The sequence below is a fragment of the Artibeus jamaicensis genome, unplaced genomic scaffold (assembly GCF_021234435.1).
Source record: "Artibeus jamaicensis isolate MK-2021 breed Jamaican fruit bat unplaced genomic scaffold, CSHL_Jam_final contig_469, whole genome shotgun sequence".
In the NCBI taxonomy this organism is placed as follows: Eukaryota; Metazoa; Chordata; class Mammalia; order Chiroptera; family Phyllostomidae; genus Artibeus; species Artibeus jamaicensis.
The window spans coordinates 61,691-76,032 of record NW_026521847.1 but is presented as its reverse complement, the minus strand read 5'-3'; the positions used below and the strand labels follow the sequence as shown (position 1 = coordinate 76,032).

At 56.0% G+C, this 14,342-nt stretch overlaps 4 protein-coding genes across 11 annotated transcripts; 1 reads left to right on the top strand and 3 right to left on the bottom strand.

Annotated features, from left to right (window-relative positions):
- Positions 1-74: 74 nt before the first annotated feature.
- On the top strand, positions 75-2,351 carry RNF5 (ring finger protein 5). 2 transcript variants are annotated; one of them, XM_037151397.2, is made up of 6 exons: positions 75-235; positions 1,091-1,109; positions 1,205-1,317; positions 1,418-1,472; positions 1,549-1,666; positions 1,773-2,351. In XM_037151397.2, the coding sequence occupies exons 1-6, from the start codon at positions 96-98 to the stop codon at positions 1,868-1,870; spliced, it is 543 nt and encodes a 180-aa protein (XP_037007292.1). In that variant the 5' UTR covers positions 75-95; the 3' UTR covers positions 1,871-2,351. The 2 variants fall into 2 exon arrangements, with proteins under 2 accessions (XP_037007292.1, XP_037007293.1); XM_037151398.2 differs by lacking the exon at positions 1,091-1,109 and having other exon boundaries at positions 148-235.
- Positions 2,352-2,511: 160 nt separating this feature from the next.
- AGER (advanced glycosylation end-product specific receptor) lies at positions 2,512-5,766 on the bottom strand. 6 transcript variants are annotated; one of them, XM_037151394.2, is made up of 11 exons: positions 5,278-5,766; positions 5,015-5,121; positions 4,720-4,912; positions 4,477-4,541; positions 4,282-4,369; positions 4,000-4,194; positions 3,768-3,904; positions 3,430-3,571; positions 3,132-3,158; positions 2,884-3,010; positions 2,512-2,777 (listed from the first exon to the last, which is right to left on the bottom strand). In XM_037151394.2, exons 1-11 carry the CDS (start codon positions 5,327-5,329, stop codon positions 2,678-2,680), a joined length of 1,233 nt encoding a protein of 410 aa, XP_037007289.2. In that variant the 5' UTR covers positions 5,330-5,766; the 3' UTR covers positions 2,512-2,677. The 6 variants fall into 6 exon arrangements, with proteins under 6 accessions (XP_037007289.2, XP_037007288.2, XP_053523408.1 ...); XM_037151393.2 differs by having other exon boundaries at positions 2,884-3,158; XM_053667433.1 differs by having other exon boundaries at positions 4,000-4,369; positions 5,015-5,766.
- A 147-nt stretch (positions 5,767-5,913) lies between these two features.
- PBX2 (PBX homeobox 2) lies at positions 5,914-12,024 on the bottom strand. Of its 2 annotated transcripts, none has more exons than XM_037151395.2 (9): positions 10,454-10,689; positions 9,515-9,588; positions 9,045-9,292; positions 8,762-8,952; positions 8,495-8,630; positions 8,233-8,386; positions 7,766-7,854; positions 7,535-7,621; positions 5,914-7,411 (listed from the first exon to the last, which is right to left on the bottom strand). In XM_037151395.2, the coding sequence occupies exons 1-9, from the start codon at positions 10,672-10,674 to the stop codon at positions 7,319-7,321; spliced, it is 1,293 nt and encodes a 430-aa protein (XP_037007290.2). In that variant the 5' UTR covers positions 10,675-10,689; the 3' UTR covers positions 5,914-7,318. The 2 variants fall into 2 exon arrangements, with proteins under 2 accessions (XP_037007290.2, XP_037007291.2); XM_037151396.2 differs by lacking the exon at positions 10,454-10,689 and adding an exon at positions 11,941-12,024 and having other exon boundaries at positions 5,916-7,411.
- GPSM3 (G protein signaling modulator 3) lies at positions 11,497-13,618 on the bottom strand. The gene is made up of 4 exons (XM_037151434.2): positions 13,244-13,618; positions 12,941-13,040; positions 12,517-12,716; positions 11,497-12,271 (listed from the first exon to the last, which is right to left on the bottom strand). The coding sequence occupies exons 1-4, from the start codon at positions 13,283-13,285 to the stop codon at positions 12,134-12,136; spliced, it is 480 nt and encodes a 159-aa protein (XP_037007329.2). The 5' UTR covers positions 13,286-13,618; the 3' UTR covers positions 11,497-12,133.
- Between the last annotated feature and the right edge of the window lie 724 nt (positions 13,619-14,342).

The following is a 14,342-nucleotide window of genomic DNA, read 5'->3' as shown; positions in this document are numbered from 1 at the left end:
CGATCGGGAACAGGAGGCGGTTTCTTGTTTGTTGGGGCTTGTATATTTGAGTTTGCGGCGACTAAGGGGTACGTGGGGGCGAAACTGAACCGGCCATGGCAGCAGCGGAGGAGGAGGACGGGGGCCCCGAAGGGACAAACCGCATGCGGGGCGGGGCGGGCGCGGCCTTCGAATGTAACATATGTTTGGAGACTGCTCAGGAAGCTGTGATCAGTGTGTGTGGCCATCTGTACTGGTGAGAATCGGGAAGGGGGCGAAAGGAGTGGAGCTCACTGGGGGCGGGGGGAATCATACATAACTTCTTTTTGGGTACGTGTGGGTGGGAGGGTCACGTCTGTACAGGCGAGACCTGTGGCAAGGAGAGGCATAGAGAGTAGGACCCGGAGCGTACTGTGTGTTAGGAGAAAGTGGAGTGGGAGTGTGGGCACCGCGCACCTGTGTAGGTGAGACCCTAGCCACCTTACCCGAGATGGGAGGGGTCTTAGCTATCTGGGTGGAAGCAGATTAGACTAAAAGGATAGGGGAGGCTTTAGTTGAATGGGGGAGACCTGGAATTGTGGGATCACATTCGGGTGAGGTATGGCAGGGTGTGGTATGCCCTGAGGACAAGGGCACTTGGAGGGACAGTCTTGAGAGTTTAAGGGGTTGTGGCAATAGGGACTTTATTGGGCCTGGAAGAGGGGAAAAGTAGTGGGCGAGGGTGCTAGGTGGGGGGTTTGGTTTGGGAGTAGTGGGGGCAAGGATAGGGCCGGGACTGAGAGAGGAGATCTGGAAAGGGGTGGTTGAAGAGAATTGGAAATTAAGTCAAAAGGAGAAAGGAGGGGATGAGGTGTGTTTGAGGCTCCCCCAAACACACAGTTTGTTTTGGGGAGAGGAGAGGGATGAGCGTTTTGGGTATAGATGAAGCTGTAGATCAGAAACGCAGGAAGGCCAAATTGGCTGGCATGGTAGGTGGCAGAAAATATGAAAAGAAACAGCTGGTAATACCTGGGGATTGGTGGTGAGATGGGACTCTAAGGTCGGGTCTGTGTGTGTCTCTCTTTCCTGTAGCTAGTTTGACGTTTTTCTCCCCCCTCCACCCCCCATCCAGTTGGCCCTGTCTTCATCAGGTGCGTACTCAGAGGAGTTGAAGAGGGAAATGGGGGAGGTCTGAGGAGCTGGAAGACCCTGCAGTGTACTGGAAACCACTTCATTTTCCCCCCAGTGGCTGGAGACGCGGCCAGAGCGGCAAGAGTGCCCAGTGTGTAAAGCTGGGATCAGCAGAGAAAATGTTGTCCCTCTTTATGGGCGAGGGAGTCAGAAGCCCCAGGATCCCAGGTGCGAGGAGGGTGCTGAGGGAAGCTGAAAGACTTCCTCTTTGATGGTAGGGTCTGGAAGTGGAGAGAACATTTCCTGTTGATGTCCCTCTTTCCCTCAGATTGAAAACTCCACCTCGTCCCCGGGGCCAGCGACCAGCTCCAGAAGGCAGAGGGGTGAGTCTTATCTGATTGTGTTCCTTCTTTGCTAAAGACTTGCCTAGCTCCACTCTGACTTTATCTATTTCCTTAGGGATTCCAGCCATTTGGCGACACTGGGGGCTTTCACTTCTCATTTGGTGTCGGTGCTTTTCCCTTTGGATTTTTCACCACTGTCTTCAATACCCACGAACCATTCCGCCGGGGTGCAGGTAAGAGCCTTCCCTCAGCCTCTACCAGGGAACCCCCTGAATCCCCTCAGGCCCCCTCCTGGCTCTGGGGTGGATGCTTCTGCCACTGCTTTCCTTTCTCCCACAGGTGTGGATCTGGGACAGGGGCACCCAGCCTCCAGCTGGCAGGACTCCCTCTTCCTGTTTCTTGCCATCTTCTTCTTTTTCTGGCTGCTCAGTATTTGAGCTGTGTCTCCTTTCTGCCCACCTCCAGCCAGAGGAGAATCAGTATTTGGGGTCCCTGCTGACCCTGCCTTACTTCAGGGCCCCTCCCTCCATTTGTGTTGGCTAAGGCCAACCATGGCCACTCTCAGGAGGGTGTGGGGAGGAGTGACATCTATCTGTGCATAGGCTGGGAGAAGCATCTGCTCTGAACTGCGCACGCTCACTCGGTAGCAGTGTATCTTCCAGCTGTGGGAGAGGAGGATGGACTGAAGAGAAGGTCGGTTTCTCCCCTCCCCTCATCCTTCACTTCCCTCCACATTTCTTGATTTAATGTTGAAAGGTGGGCAAGGCTCCCTCTTACTTTCCCCCACTTTCCCCTTGTTGGTTTAATTTAATTTTTCTCTCCCCAGAGTTTAATATGGGTTCTGATTTTAAATGCTTCCTTTCCCTCACTACTCCTTTTCCTTTATTACAAATTCAATAAACAGGTGAGATGTGTTGATGGGGGCTCTGCCCACCTTTGTCCTTCCCTGCTTCCTTCCCACCCAGGAGCATCTCTGCACTTTGAGTAGACGTTTGATGTGGTGGGGGGAAGGGCGCGGGTGAGCCCCTCCTCTCACGGGTGCAGGGAGTGAGGGCATCACACACACAGGAGCAAAGGGGGCAAGATATGTCAGGAGTTTACTTATCACTATTGATGGGAAGCTTTGGTTGTGGAAGAAAGTTTGGCAAGGTGGGTAGAGGTTATACAAGGGAGAACTGGTCTGGGGCCAAAGCAGTGTGGGGAAGAGAAAAGGGAGCTGAAGGATGGGGATGGCTGTGGGCTCCTCAGGGCCCTCTGACACCGCTCTCAGCTGCCTCAGGCTCCTCCAACTGATTCAGCTCTGCACGCTCTTCCTCCTCCTCCTCCTGGTTTTCTGGGGCCTTCCTGGGGAGGAAGATTGGGGAAAATTCTGCTCGTGGGTCCTAGCACTTCCCCTACACCTCTCCTTACTGCCTGGAAGCCCCAAGTCTGAGGTGTTTGGTTTACTCACCTCTCCTCTCCTTGGCGTTGACGCCTTTGCCACATGATGACCCCAATGAACAGGGCTGCTGCCCCGAGGCCTCCGAGGATCCCCAGGGCCAGGGCCAGAGTTCCCAGCCCAGGCCCTCCCACAGAGCCTGCAGGGAAATAGGGAGGATGGAGGACGCAGCCCCACCAGTAATGATTCCTTTTTTTGACCATCCCTCCAGTCATATTGAGGTGTGGCTGCTCCTCTGAGCTTATCCGACAACTCCTTACCTGCAGTTGGCCCCTCCTTGCCTGTTTCTGTAAGACAAAGTCAGAGCAAGTCAGAAAGGAAGGCTGCGTGTTGGGAGAGGGTTGCTTGGTGGGAGCCCCAGTGAAGTCTTCCCTTCTTTCAGTTCAGCATGGATAGGGGAGAGGCTGGGCTGCTGTCTTGGTAGAGTTTAGTCGGGGCAGCTGAGGCCTGGGTGTGTGTGCACTGAGGGTAGGGTGGGGTGGCTCTTGGGGACAATGCCAGAATGGGGTAGGGAACTGGAGCCTGCACAGGGCCCCTGGGTGTAGGGCGAGGTCTCACCGATGATGCTGATGCTGATGGCACGGCTTTCCTGGGGCCTGTGGCCGGGGTGGGTGGCCACACAGCTATAGGTTCCTTGATCCTGAGGCCTCACCTCCGGGATGAGCAGCACTGGGCTGGGGGGGTGGGGAAGGGGTGCGCCCTGGGTGGGGAGGGGCAACAGGAGCCTATTTATAACCTCTGTCTATATACTCCACACTCCTGTCTTTGTCTCCACATCCTCAGATACCCTGTGTTCCTCCCCAGCTCCTGGCCTCCCTCTCTCTCCACGAGCTCCCTGGGCCCCTAGTTGCCAGTTATTTAACTCTACCTCCTACCCCCCTTCCCAGGTCACTCACATCCTTGATCCAGTGGATCTGTGGAGGGGGCTGGGTGGGAGCTTCACAGGTCAGGGTCACAGTACCACCGAGAGCTACTGCTCCACCTTCTGGCTCCACCACCACCTGGACTTGGTCCAGAGGCGCAGGCTCTGGGGCTGGGTAGGAGCATGAGGCTGCGAGTTACACCTGTGTGTGATCTCAGTGGCCATACTTTCAGAATGTACTCACCCGAGCTTGGAGCCCTCCCCACCTCTGTGCTCGCCCCAGACACTGAGCTGGATGGGGGCCGTGTGCAGGGCTCGTCGTTGGGGGAGGCCAGGGCTGAAGCTGCAGGAGAAGGTCGGGTGGGACGCTCCTCCCTGGGCCGGGGTCACCATCAGCTCCGACTGGAGTGTGAAAAGCCCTGACTCAGGGTGTCTCCTGGTTTCTTCCTTCACAAAAACCCCTGTGGTGGAGGAAGGAGAGGGCAAGGTATGCCAGGGTGTGAGAGAGGGATCGGAAAAGCAGTAGGAGAAGGGACCTTGAGACTCACCTTTGCCATCAGGCATCAGAGGTTTACCATCCAAGTGCCAGCTAAGAGTCCCTGCAGGGTAGCCCCCCTCGGACACACATGTCCCCACCTGGGGAAGGAGCGGCCTCGTCATCTTTGAGAATAAGAGACTCTACACACACACCCTGCTCCCTCCCATTCTCAGGATCAGGTTCTACTCCCCGTTTCCTCCACTACCTTACTGGGGACACCAGCCTTGAGTTCAGAGGCAGGATCAACAATTTCTGGCTTCCCAGGAATCTCTGAAGGAGGGGAAATTCCAATCAGATGCTGGGACCGTGAAGATTCTCACACCTCTTGGTGTGGGAATGGGCCGGCCAAAGTCAGGTCTATACACTAGGGCCAAGGTGGCAATGACCGGGGATGTAGGCTTTTCCTTAAATGAGAGGTGGGCCTTGGGGAAGGTCCTGGAACTCTTACGGTAGACTCGGACTTGGTAGTTGGACTTAGTCTCCTTTCCTTTCCGGGTCATTGCCCGGCACTGGAAAGTCCCCTCATCCTGGATCCCGATGGCCGGCAGGAGGAGGGAGCCGTTGGGGAGCACTCGAGCCACGCTATCCCAGGGCTCTCCCCGGGGAGACAGGACCTTCCAGGCTTCTGTCCGGCCTGTGTTCTGGGAACAGGGAAGAGGGGCCTAAACAGTGCAGGCTCTTCGGGGAAGGACTCCTGAGGCAGGGAGGTGGGGGGCGGGGGCATCGACAGGAACCCCACTTACCAGTTTCCATTCCAGCTGCTGGGGTGGTTTCCTGGGAGCACCCTTACAGTTCAGCACCAGTGGCTTCCCAATCCGGACTGTGAGATTTTGACCACCTACCACTGTCCCTGGGAGACAGCACCAAGGTGGAGGGGCCAGAAGGCAGATGGGACTGAGAATTAGCACAGGGTGGGCAGGGGAGCTGGAAGAGCAGCGCCCAGATTCCAGGTAAGTTCTGGGGAAGGGGCAGCAGTGCCTTCCACAGGTGGGGGGGAGTGGCTCACCCCATAGACTTAGGACCAGCACCCAGGCTCCAGCTGTTCCCCTCGCTGCCATCCTGCCTCCTGTCCAGGCTCCTGGCTCTGTCTGCCTCTCACTGATGTGGCCACAGCCCTAGGTGGGGCCGTGCCCTCTCCCCTGCCCCCATCTCCCCGTCCTGTCCTGGCACAGGGAATGCTAGGAATTCATGACTCTCGGACAAGAGTCCTTCAGGTACTAGGAGAAACAATTATCACCCCACCCCTGGGCGCTGCCACCTCCATGGGGGTGGAGAGTGTACTTCCTAGTGGGGTCTCTCATGCCTTTAGGACTCCCAGTTTGTTCCATTGGTCTGCTGAGGACTACCTGGTGGACCACTGGAGCCCCACCTGAGGAGGCAAGGTTGCCAGGCAACAGGGCTCTGGCCAGGCTGTTGCCCATGGAAGGGAGACAAAGCTGAACCATGGGGCCTAGGTGTTGAGCACAAGGCTGGGGGATCTGAGAGAAAAACATTTTCCTGGGGTTCCTCATACTTTTGAAAAAAATTCTCAACTAAACCCAGGGGAAAAAGAAATTTATTTAAAACTGATTTATTTTTTTTCTGTGAAACTACAAGTTTACAAGTGAGGAGAGAACTGCCCATGCCCGTGCCTCCCCCCCACCCCCCCACCCATCACAATCCCAACCTGCCCTCAGTCTTGCCCAGATCTTTGACGGGTGGGGTTCATGGTGACAGTCTTGTGAAATCCTGATGATGTTTGAGGGCCAAGACGGGGCAGTGATTTTACTTCCGCCCATACTTGGCTTTTTGCAACCTCTCTCCTCTCCCCACCCTCCCGATTTTGGACTGAGGAAAAAAAAAAGATACTTCATTTCTGGGGAAATTGAGGGAGATAGATACAAGCACCCCAGCCCATACTTATTTCAGAACAATCCCCTCCCCATTCTTCTCCAATCTGCAAATAGTAGCTAAAAAAAAAAAAAAAAAAAAAAAGATTTAAAGACATACCACAGGGGAAGGTGGCATTTCCTCAGAATCACTGCATCTAGCCCTGCCCGAGTTGTGGGAAGAGGGAGGACAGACCAGCCACAACTCGCCCCAGGCGGCCTCCACACCAAGCAAAGAACACCTGGGACTTACAAGCAAAGGAGAATACCTAAGTGATTTTAGGGGGGCAGGTGTGGTGACCTGCTAAATGTACTTCCTGATGGATAGGCCTGGAGCCAGGTGGGCTTCTTCAGCAGTTCTGTGTGTTCCCCTCTCTTACCATGACCCCTTTGGCTATCAACCCTAATATGGGAAAGTGAGAAATTCAGAGAAAAACCAACATATTTATAAAAAATATCGACTTCCCCAAACTAAAATGGAAATTAAGAAAACCAGAACAACAAAAAACCCAAACTGAACAAACAATAATGGACCCCAGGGTTTCTTCTTTCCAGAAAAAAAAAAGAAAAAAAAATTTTTAACCCTGAAACCCAGTCAATTCTCTAAAGTAGCAGAAAGTCCCTCCGAGGTAGATAACTGAGTCAGACACTCTTGTCCACCGAGCTATTCTATTGGTTTAAGATGAGCTGCTTATGAGGTATTAAAGCTGTCTGGAGGGGCAGGGGGTAGGAGGCAAGGGGGCATGGCCCAGGTCCTCTGTCCAGAAGTTGTGTCCCCGTTTTTGGCACCTCTGGTAGGTAGGGCAAGGCTGGCACTGTCCACAGATCCCAGAGCAGATAAGCGGTGGGGGAGGGAGAGTGGGTGAAACCAGAGAATAGTTGTATATGTGTGTGAGAGAAAGGGATCTGAAAAAAAGGATTCTGGGTGTGGGTTTGTATAAGAAATGGGGGAGATTAAAGACTGAAAAAAAGGAAAAAGGGGAGACAGACTGCATTTTCCCCTTAGGGGATTCCCATCTCCTTGCCACGTAAGCAACACCCCCAGCAATGAGTCTGGTGAGGGAGGGGACGACCCCATTTGCCCTTCTCTGCCTTGTGCTTCTCCTGTGTCGGGGGTCTCCGGATGCCTTCGTTGAGTCACCTCGTGAGCCCCCACCCCTGTGGCCCTGAGGGGTGGGATCAATTGGAAGTGTCAGAATGAACGCTCCCTGGTTCCTCTGTTGGGGATGTCACTGAGGATGGGGTCACAGCCTCTTGCCAGCCGCCATTTGCCTGGAAAAAGACAGAGACAGCTGGGGTAGGACTCTGAAACCTAGTGTGGGGGACGACATTGCCAGGGGGAAGGCCTTCCTGTCCAGGTGAGAGGTGGAGAGGGGGCTTCAGAGATCCACTCACCCTCATTTCCCGAGGGCTGTACATCTGGCCTCCCCCGAGGTTATCCCCGTAGCCCCCTGGCCCCATTGAGTGTCGGAGTGATTCCACCTGTGGGCATTGAAAGGGCGTATGGTGCAGTGAGAGGCCTCAAAATTAAAAAAGAAAAAAAAAAAAGAAAAAAGTCTTGTATCCTGTAGGGAGGGAAAACCAAGTCTGGGGAAACTGTACTCAAGGGGAGATGGGCCATCTGACCTGGGAAGTAGAGTACGAATCTCCGTTGAGTCCCGGCACCCCCAGAAACATGTCTCCGGATCCTGAGAGACTGAAAGAGCCTCCAGAGCCTTGGGAGAGCAGAGAGGGAATTAGGGAAATGTGTAGCAGCCTGTGATGGCAGACAGGAGACATACCATAACTCTGTTTCCAAAAAGCCCTCTCAACTAGCTCTGTGGGAGCGTGCCACTGTGCACAAATTAATGCACATGACAACACTGCAACACTCAGAAGGATCAGGCTGCTTCCACGCCTCCCCTGCCCACTTGCTAGAAGAAAGGTAAAGATGTATCTTGGCTGGAGTGGCCTCCTCACCCTGACATCCTCACCCCTTTTCAGCTTGGTCTCTTACCCCAGATGTCCCCACTCTATGATGCTGCCTGGATAGGAAATTGGAACAAAAACAGGAAGTGTGCAAAACAGCCAGCCAGGGTGGCAGCAGGGTGTACCTGCAGAGGAAGGGGGTGTTGGGGAGCTGGTGCGGCTGTGGCCTCCCTGGGTGACTGACACGGCAGTCTTGACAGCATAGATATTTGCCTCCTCTTGGAACTTTCCAATATTTTTCTTATAGCGAATCCGCTTGTTGCCAAACCAGTTGGAGACCTACGAGACGTTGGGCAGAAAAGAGGGTCAGTTGGAAACCTTTCCCTCTGTATGGTCCTCAGTCAACAGGATCAGAGAGGTTTTTGCAAGAGAACTCCTCCCCAATACCTGAGAGACAGTGATTCCACACTTCTTGGCGAGCTCCTCCTTAGCTTCCTCACTAGGATATGGGTTACTCAGGTGGGAGTAGAAATACTCATTTAGGACCTCAGTGGCCTGTTTGCTGAAGTTACGGCGTTTTCGTCTACAGAGGAGGGAGTAGGGTGGTGGTGAGGGGGACGTGGCTGTCCCAGCAGGGCCTCCATGTTGCCTAACTCCAGAGGGCGCCATTGTCGTGGAGAAGAAAGGGAAGGAGCCCAGGCCCCTGGGCCCCACCTGGCATCCAGGAAGCGGGAACGCAGGATCATGACGGCCTCACAGGTGCTCTGCTTGAGCTGCATCTGGATGGCACTGAACTTTCGGTGGATGATGCTCACCATCCGCTCCATTTCCTTGGGTGCCACCGGTCGCGTGCGGCTCTGCTCCCTCAGCAGGTTCATGACATGGGTTGTGAACTCGTTACATGCCTGCATTGGGGGCCAGGGGGCTGTGAGGAGTTGGTCTTGGGAATTCCCCCCCAAGGAATCTCCCTCCACCCACTCCAGCCTCCTCTCCTCACCTGCTCATACTTCTCCAGCTCCGAATGGTAGATATGGCGAATCTGAGCAAGTTTGCTGCGATAGTCCGAGTGTTCAATGGAGTTGTCAGGGGACATGCCACCCCCAGAAGCTGCAGCGGCTGCAGCTGCTGCGGCTGAGCCCCCGCCTTTCTCAGGCCCAGCCACACCCTCCGCTAGAAGCATATTGTCCAGACGCATCAGCTGGGGGTCCACTGGCTCCTCCTCCTGGGAGCTTCGAATGCTGAGGCCTAGTAGTACATGGGTGAGTGGACTTAGGGACCCCCACACCCAGTTCTTAGCCCTCCAGGTGCTACTTGGAGACCCAAATTTCTTTGGTTCCCTCCCAGCCCCCCTGGCAACCTCCTTGACCCCACTTTCCTCAAGGCCCAAGTTGTCAGACTCTTGGCCTGTGTCTGTACTGAACAGGGCTCCATCCCAGGAGGTGAGGAATCTGAGGAGGACCCACATACCAGTTTTCTCCTTGATTTCACACAGGACGCTAAAGAGAGCGGGCTTCATTCGGTGGCAGTTTAGGGCATGTTTCCTTGGGAGGGACGGGAGAGAAAAAGTTGTGCTATAGAAACAGGCAAGTGGGGACCATGAGGGTGGGAAGCCTGGGAACAAGGTAAAAAAGAGGCTGGGGCGGAATGGAGTTGGGGGTTCTTGGGAAGAGAGAAGCTCTGAGAGTGTGGAGATGTGGGAAGCTGCTTGGCTTCAGGCCACAGAGGGAAGGTGGAGGCAGCAGGCTAATGGCCCCTGTGGGCAGGCCGGAGGCTGTAGGAGATGGTTTAGAGCGACGCAGGGGGGACTTTGGGGGTGACTGCATACATGAGGCTGACTAGGTAGACTTCAGAAGTGATGGAGACTGGGGAGGAGTCAGAGTTTGAGGTGCCAGAAGGGGGTTAGGGGTGCCAAGCTAAAGTAGGGTGATCAGTAGAGATGTGCGCGGAGGATCCTGGGACTGAGCAGGGCGAAGCATGGGTGAGGACCTTTGGAGGCTGGGCCATGGCAGAGAGGAGTGGTGGGAACTCTGGGGAGGGACGTGGAGGTCCCCAGGTCTGCAGAGGACGGTGGGCTGGGTGAAGAGTTAGGGAAGACGACAGCATAGCCGTTTCTTAGTCCGGGAGCCAAATGGGGACTCTGGAGATGGAAGATGTTCCAGGGGAGTGTGGGGGGCTCAGTCAAGGGTTAGGAGGGGGATAAGACAACCTGGATCCCCATCTTTAAGGTTTCAGGGCCTGGGAGCAGGGAGGCTATCTCGGGGCTTCCGGGAGTAAGGAGAGAAGAGAGCTGTAGGATCCTGGAGAGGTCCTGGAGTTGGGCGGGCAGGGGGCGCTCCCAGAAGACTCAGAGCTTGTGAATGGGGCTTCTGCTGGGTCTGTGTGGGGTCCCGGGGTGGGGGCACTCACTTGGCCTGGGCCTCGTCCAGGCTCTGGTCGGTGATGGTCATTATCTGCTGCAGAATGTCCCCGATGTCTTGCTTCCCTCGGCCTCCCGGGACCCCCCCGCTACCCCCACTGGGGTCTCCGCCACCGGGAGGCTCGCCAGGGCCCCCGGGCTCCCCACCCACCAACCCCAGGCCCCCCCGGCCCCCGCCTGGAGGGGGCGGCCCCAGCAGACGCTCGTCCATAGTTGGGGGGGCCTGAGGCCCCCTCCCTTCTCTGCCCCTCCCCCCGCCTCGTTACTTCCCCCCTAAACTCGCTGGGGCCGCTGCTCCCCCCGCCCGTCTCCCCGTCTCTCGGCTCCCCTGAGGGTTCACCCCGGCCCTGAAGGGAGACCTAGGGTACCGGCTGGGACCCCACAGGAGACCCCGGCCCCCGGCGGCGGAGAAAATGGAGCCGGAGAGAGAGAGGAGGCCCAAGCGGGGGTGTGTGTAAGAGAGAGGGAGGAGGGAGGAGGGAGGAGGGAGAAGGGGGGAAGCGAGGGAGGGAGCTGGGGGAGGGGAGGCGGGGAGGAAGAGGAGGGGAGAAGAGAGGAGAAACTGGGAGGAGCTGGGGGCGGAGAGAGACATGGAGGAACTGAGAACGAATGGAGGAAGGGAGAGGGAAGAGGGGATGCGACGAGGATACTAACCCATCAGAAAAAATATGGGAAGGCCCCGGGGCTGGACTTCTGTGGCCTGGGCCCGGGGCGTGTTGGGGGCGGGGGTCCTGCTGCCCGGGTTCTGAATTAGGGATCTAGGTGATCTGGCCTGCGGCTGCTGGAATGCCTGGGTTCCCAGACAGCTGAGTTCATATTTCTTGTCCTAATGACTCCCCTCCCTGTTCAACTTAATTAAAATCAGGAGAGGGGGTGGGGGATAATTAGGAAGGTCTCCAGCCGCTGCTTAATAAGCCAGTAATTAACCAGCCAAGGAGGGAGCTGGCCTCGGGCCAGACTGGGGAGAGAGGCAGCCTCAGGCTTCGCTGCCCTACCCTCCCCTCGGTCCGCAGCCCCAGATAGCAGTCTTCAGTCCAGAGGGGAGTTAAGTTTATTCATGCTACCGAAACATCAGACCGACGCGGAGCAGCAGTGGAGAAGGACGGTGGTCAGGGCTGTGTCCATTCAACAGCCTGTAGGCCTTCTGGCCCTGGGGCTGGGCGGTGCTAGTCCTGGGAGTGGGAGGCTAGTCTCTACCTCTTTGCGCTGCCGCCCTCCCTTTCTTCTTTTTGGGAGAGTGTGGAACTGTCCCTCAGGTCACAACCTTAGGAAACTGGCCTTTTCTTGGGAATTGGAGGCCTGAGCCCTCAGATCCTGCCTATTGGTTCCACTACTGAGGGTGTCCCCCAGCTCGGGACCAAGACTCCAAGCCGCTCCCTGAGATCAGGGTGGTGATGGGGTGTCCTCTGGTGGCTGGGATCCTCTCGCTACCTCAAGCTCCCATGTACTCAGGGAGAGAGTTAAATGACTATCCTACCTTGAATATTCCCTGGGTTTGAGGACTTTCACCCCCTCCACTTCCCAGGGGGTGTCAATAGGGTGATGAATATTGAGGTTTCTGCTGGATCCAGTCTCTGGTGCCCTTGCCAAGCAGGGTTGAGGGTATGCAGGGGGCTGCCCAGCTTTGAGCCTCAGGAGTGAGTGCCCAGGGACTGGTAGGGACTCAAGTCTCAGCACATGTGTGTGGGGGGCTGGGACCTTTGTTCTTCCATTCTACCCCCACCCTGAACTCTCAGCAGCAATTCCAGGAGCTCCTGCCCCCCTGGCGGTAGGGGAGGCTCTGACCGCTGGGCTTCCATCCGCTGGCTCTGGAGGAGTGTAAGGAGGGAAAGGTGCTGGTGAGGTTCTAAGAGGAGCAGGCCTTGAAAGGAGCCAGGGCTGATTTGAGAGGCATGTGATGGGAATAGGGGTAGGGGTACTAGGACCTGGGGAGGGAGCAGATACAGCTTCCTGAGGGGAAGAAGGGCTCCTAGGAGAATAGGGCCAAGAGACCAGGAAACCTGGGTCTCGCCTCCTGGGTGCGTGTGTGTATGTATGGCAGGGAGCATCTCACCTGGTGACTGAGGATGGTGCTGTAGAGCTGTTCTCTGTCTTCAAGAGACCAGGATGGGGCTGGGGCTAGTCTTGGGGGATTGTGGGGGGCTTGGAAGGTGGCCCTCTGCTCCTCTAGGCGACGGGACTGAGCCTCAGCCACCAGGTCCAGAAGGAGCTCAGTCTGCAGGGAGAGCAGGGAGGCCGAGCGGCGTCCCAGGGCTGAGAGAGGAAGGGGAGGGCTCAGAGAAGTTGGCAGGGGGTAAGGATGGGCACTGGGACAGACAGAGTGAGGTGATTAGGGACTGGTGCCCAGAGGTAAGGGGATACAGTGGGGAGTCCAGAGGAGGTGGGGGAAAAGGCCCATTATGGAATGGACTCTGGTAATGGGATCAGGAAAGATCTGGGCACCAGGGTCAGGGATCTCCCTGGGTGGGTGGGGGTACCTGTGAGGCGGGTCCCCGGAGGAGGGGATGGAGGAGCAGATCGCCAAGGCCGAGTGGTGGTGTTCACAGGGGGCCAGTTGTGCTCATCCTGACGGGGGCCCTGATGCCGAGACATCCATTGCACTCAAGCAGGGGTGGGGTGAGCAGGGGGCAAGGCCAGCGGCCTGTTTTTTCTCTCCCTGTGTCTCTGTCACTGTCCCAGTGTGCCCAAGCCCTTTCAGTCCACCATTACTAGGTCTCTGCTCAGATCCACTCACCTCCCTTTCTCCCAGGGTCAGCCTTCCCCACCGGGTGTTAGCTCACCTGCTCACCATCCTCTTCTTCCTGGAGTCTGTCAGCCTCCATCCCCTGGAGGGGAGAAACCAACAGGGGAGGGGTAGCAAGGATTTGGAGGAGGGCCGGAACCCGGAGTTCCTGAGGGGAGTGGGGGCTTGAAGGGGTGGGGGTGAGCCGGGGGCTGGATGTGTGGGTACTAAGCAGGAAGCTGAGTTCCTGGTCAGCCCCCCCACGGCCCCGCCCATCCCTGTCAACTTCCTCCAGTTCTCTTTTCCCACCCAAACCGCTTGCTCAACCTCTGTCTCCCCAGGGGAGCAGAGAGACTTTGAAAAGCTCCTCCAGCCCAGTAGTGGAGGGGTTTCAAGGTGGGCAAGAACTCTTGGCCTTCTCATCTCCAGGGCCTCAGTAGCTGCCCTACCCCCTCTGTTTAGATCTGTCCCCTCCTCCCCTTCAGCTCTGTCAACACAGGAACTAGCTGCACAGGAAGTGGTTTCACTCCTCAGAACCCTCACCCCCAGGTCCCATCTCTCCTTGAGACAGGACCCTTAGGATTCTGTCTTCCCTGCTTCCCAGCCTTATTGGGACTAGGACAGGCATGGTTCCAGTGGGAAGCAGGAGTCAGATCCAGGGTTGTCAGACCATCAAAGGTATACGTATACCCTTAGCACTGGGTCCAACACTCAGTGAGTGTGCAGTGAACCCTGCCCTCTAGGTGCTTGGTCTGTTCAGCAGACAAGATAGGCACCAAATGTGAGGTGTGGGTCAGGGGAACATTTTCTCTGGTCCTGAACGAGGGATATAGAAATGAAAAAGAGAGAGGACCACCTCATTGGCTTGGTCTTCGATCTGTACTGATTAGGCTGGCTGGAACCAAGGGGGAAGCACAACAGTCATTTGGGATCTCTACACAGACACATGTCATAGTAGGGTGTTTATAGCTGAGCAGCTTCCAACACTGAATGTGATGAAGAGCTCTGATTCTGCCACTTAATGCCTTGCAATCTCAAACAAATAAAAAAAATCTGTGCCTCAGTTTCTAAGAGTAAAATGGAGATTCAGTAGACCTAATAAGTTGATGTGAGGGTGAAACGTGATAAAGCATTCGGCATAGTGAATGCTCAATAAA

Coding starts and splice junctions, on each gene's coding strand:
- RNF5 (XM_037151397.2), top strand. CDS start 96: ATGGCAGCAGCGGAGGAGGAGGACGGGGGCCCCGAAGGGACAAACCGC. Junction 1,318..1,417: donor CAGAAGCCCCAGGATCCCAG/GTGCGAGGAGGG, acceptor TCTTTCCCTCAG/ATTGAAAACTCCACCTCGTC. Junction 1,667..1,772: donor ACCATTCCGCCGGGGTGCAG/GTAAGAGCCTTC, acceptor TTTCTCCCACAG/GTGTGGATCTGGGACAGGGG.
- AGER (XM_053667432.1), bottom strand. CDS start 5,329: ATGGCAGCGAGGGGAACAGCTGGAGCCTGGGTGCTGGTCCTAAGTCTA. Junction 4,913..5,014: donor AGCAGCTGGAATGGAAACTG/GTAAGTGGGGTT, acceptor CCCTGTTCCCAG/AACACAGGCCGGACAGAAGC. Junction 4,370..4,476: donor AGGCTGGTGTCCCCAGTAAG/GTAGTGGAGGAA, acceptor CTCCTTCCCCAG/GTGGGGACATGTGTGTCCGA.
- PBX2 (XM_037151395.2), bottom strand. CDS start 10,674: ATGGACGAGCGTCTGCTGGGGCCGCCCCCTCCAGGCGGGGGCCGGGGG. Junction 8,953..9,044: donor AGCTGGAGAAGTATGAGCAG/GTGAGGAGAGGA, acceptor CCCCCAATGCAG/GCATGTAACGAGTTCACAAC. Junction 7,855..8,232: donor AACACCCCCTTCCTCTGCAG/GTACACCCTGCT, acceptor TGCTCTCCCAAG/GCTCTGGAGGCTCTTTCAGT.
- GPSM3 (XM_037151434.2), bottom strand. CDS start 13,285: ATGGAGGCTGACAGACTCCAGGAAGAAGAGGATGGTGAGCAG. Junction 13,041..13,243: donor AAGAAGAGGATGGTGAGCAG/GTGAGCTAACAC, acceptor TCTCGGCATCAG/GGCCCCCGTCAGGATGAGCA. Junction 12,717..12,940: donor TCCGGGGACCCGCCTCACAG/GTACCCCCACCC, acceptor TTCCTCTCTCAG/CCCTGGGACGCCGCTCGGCC.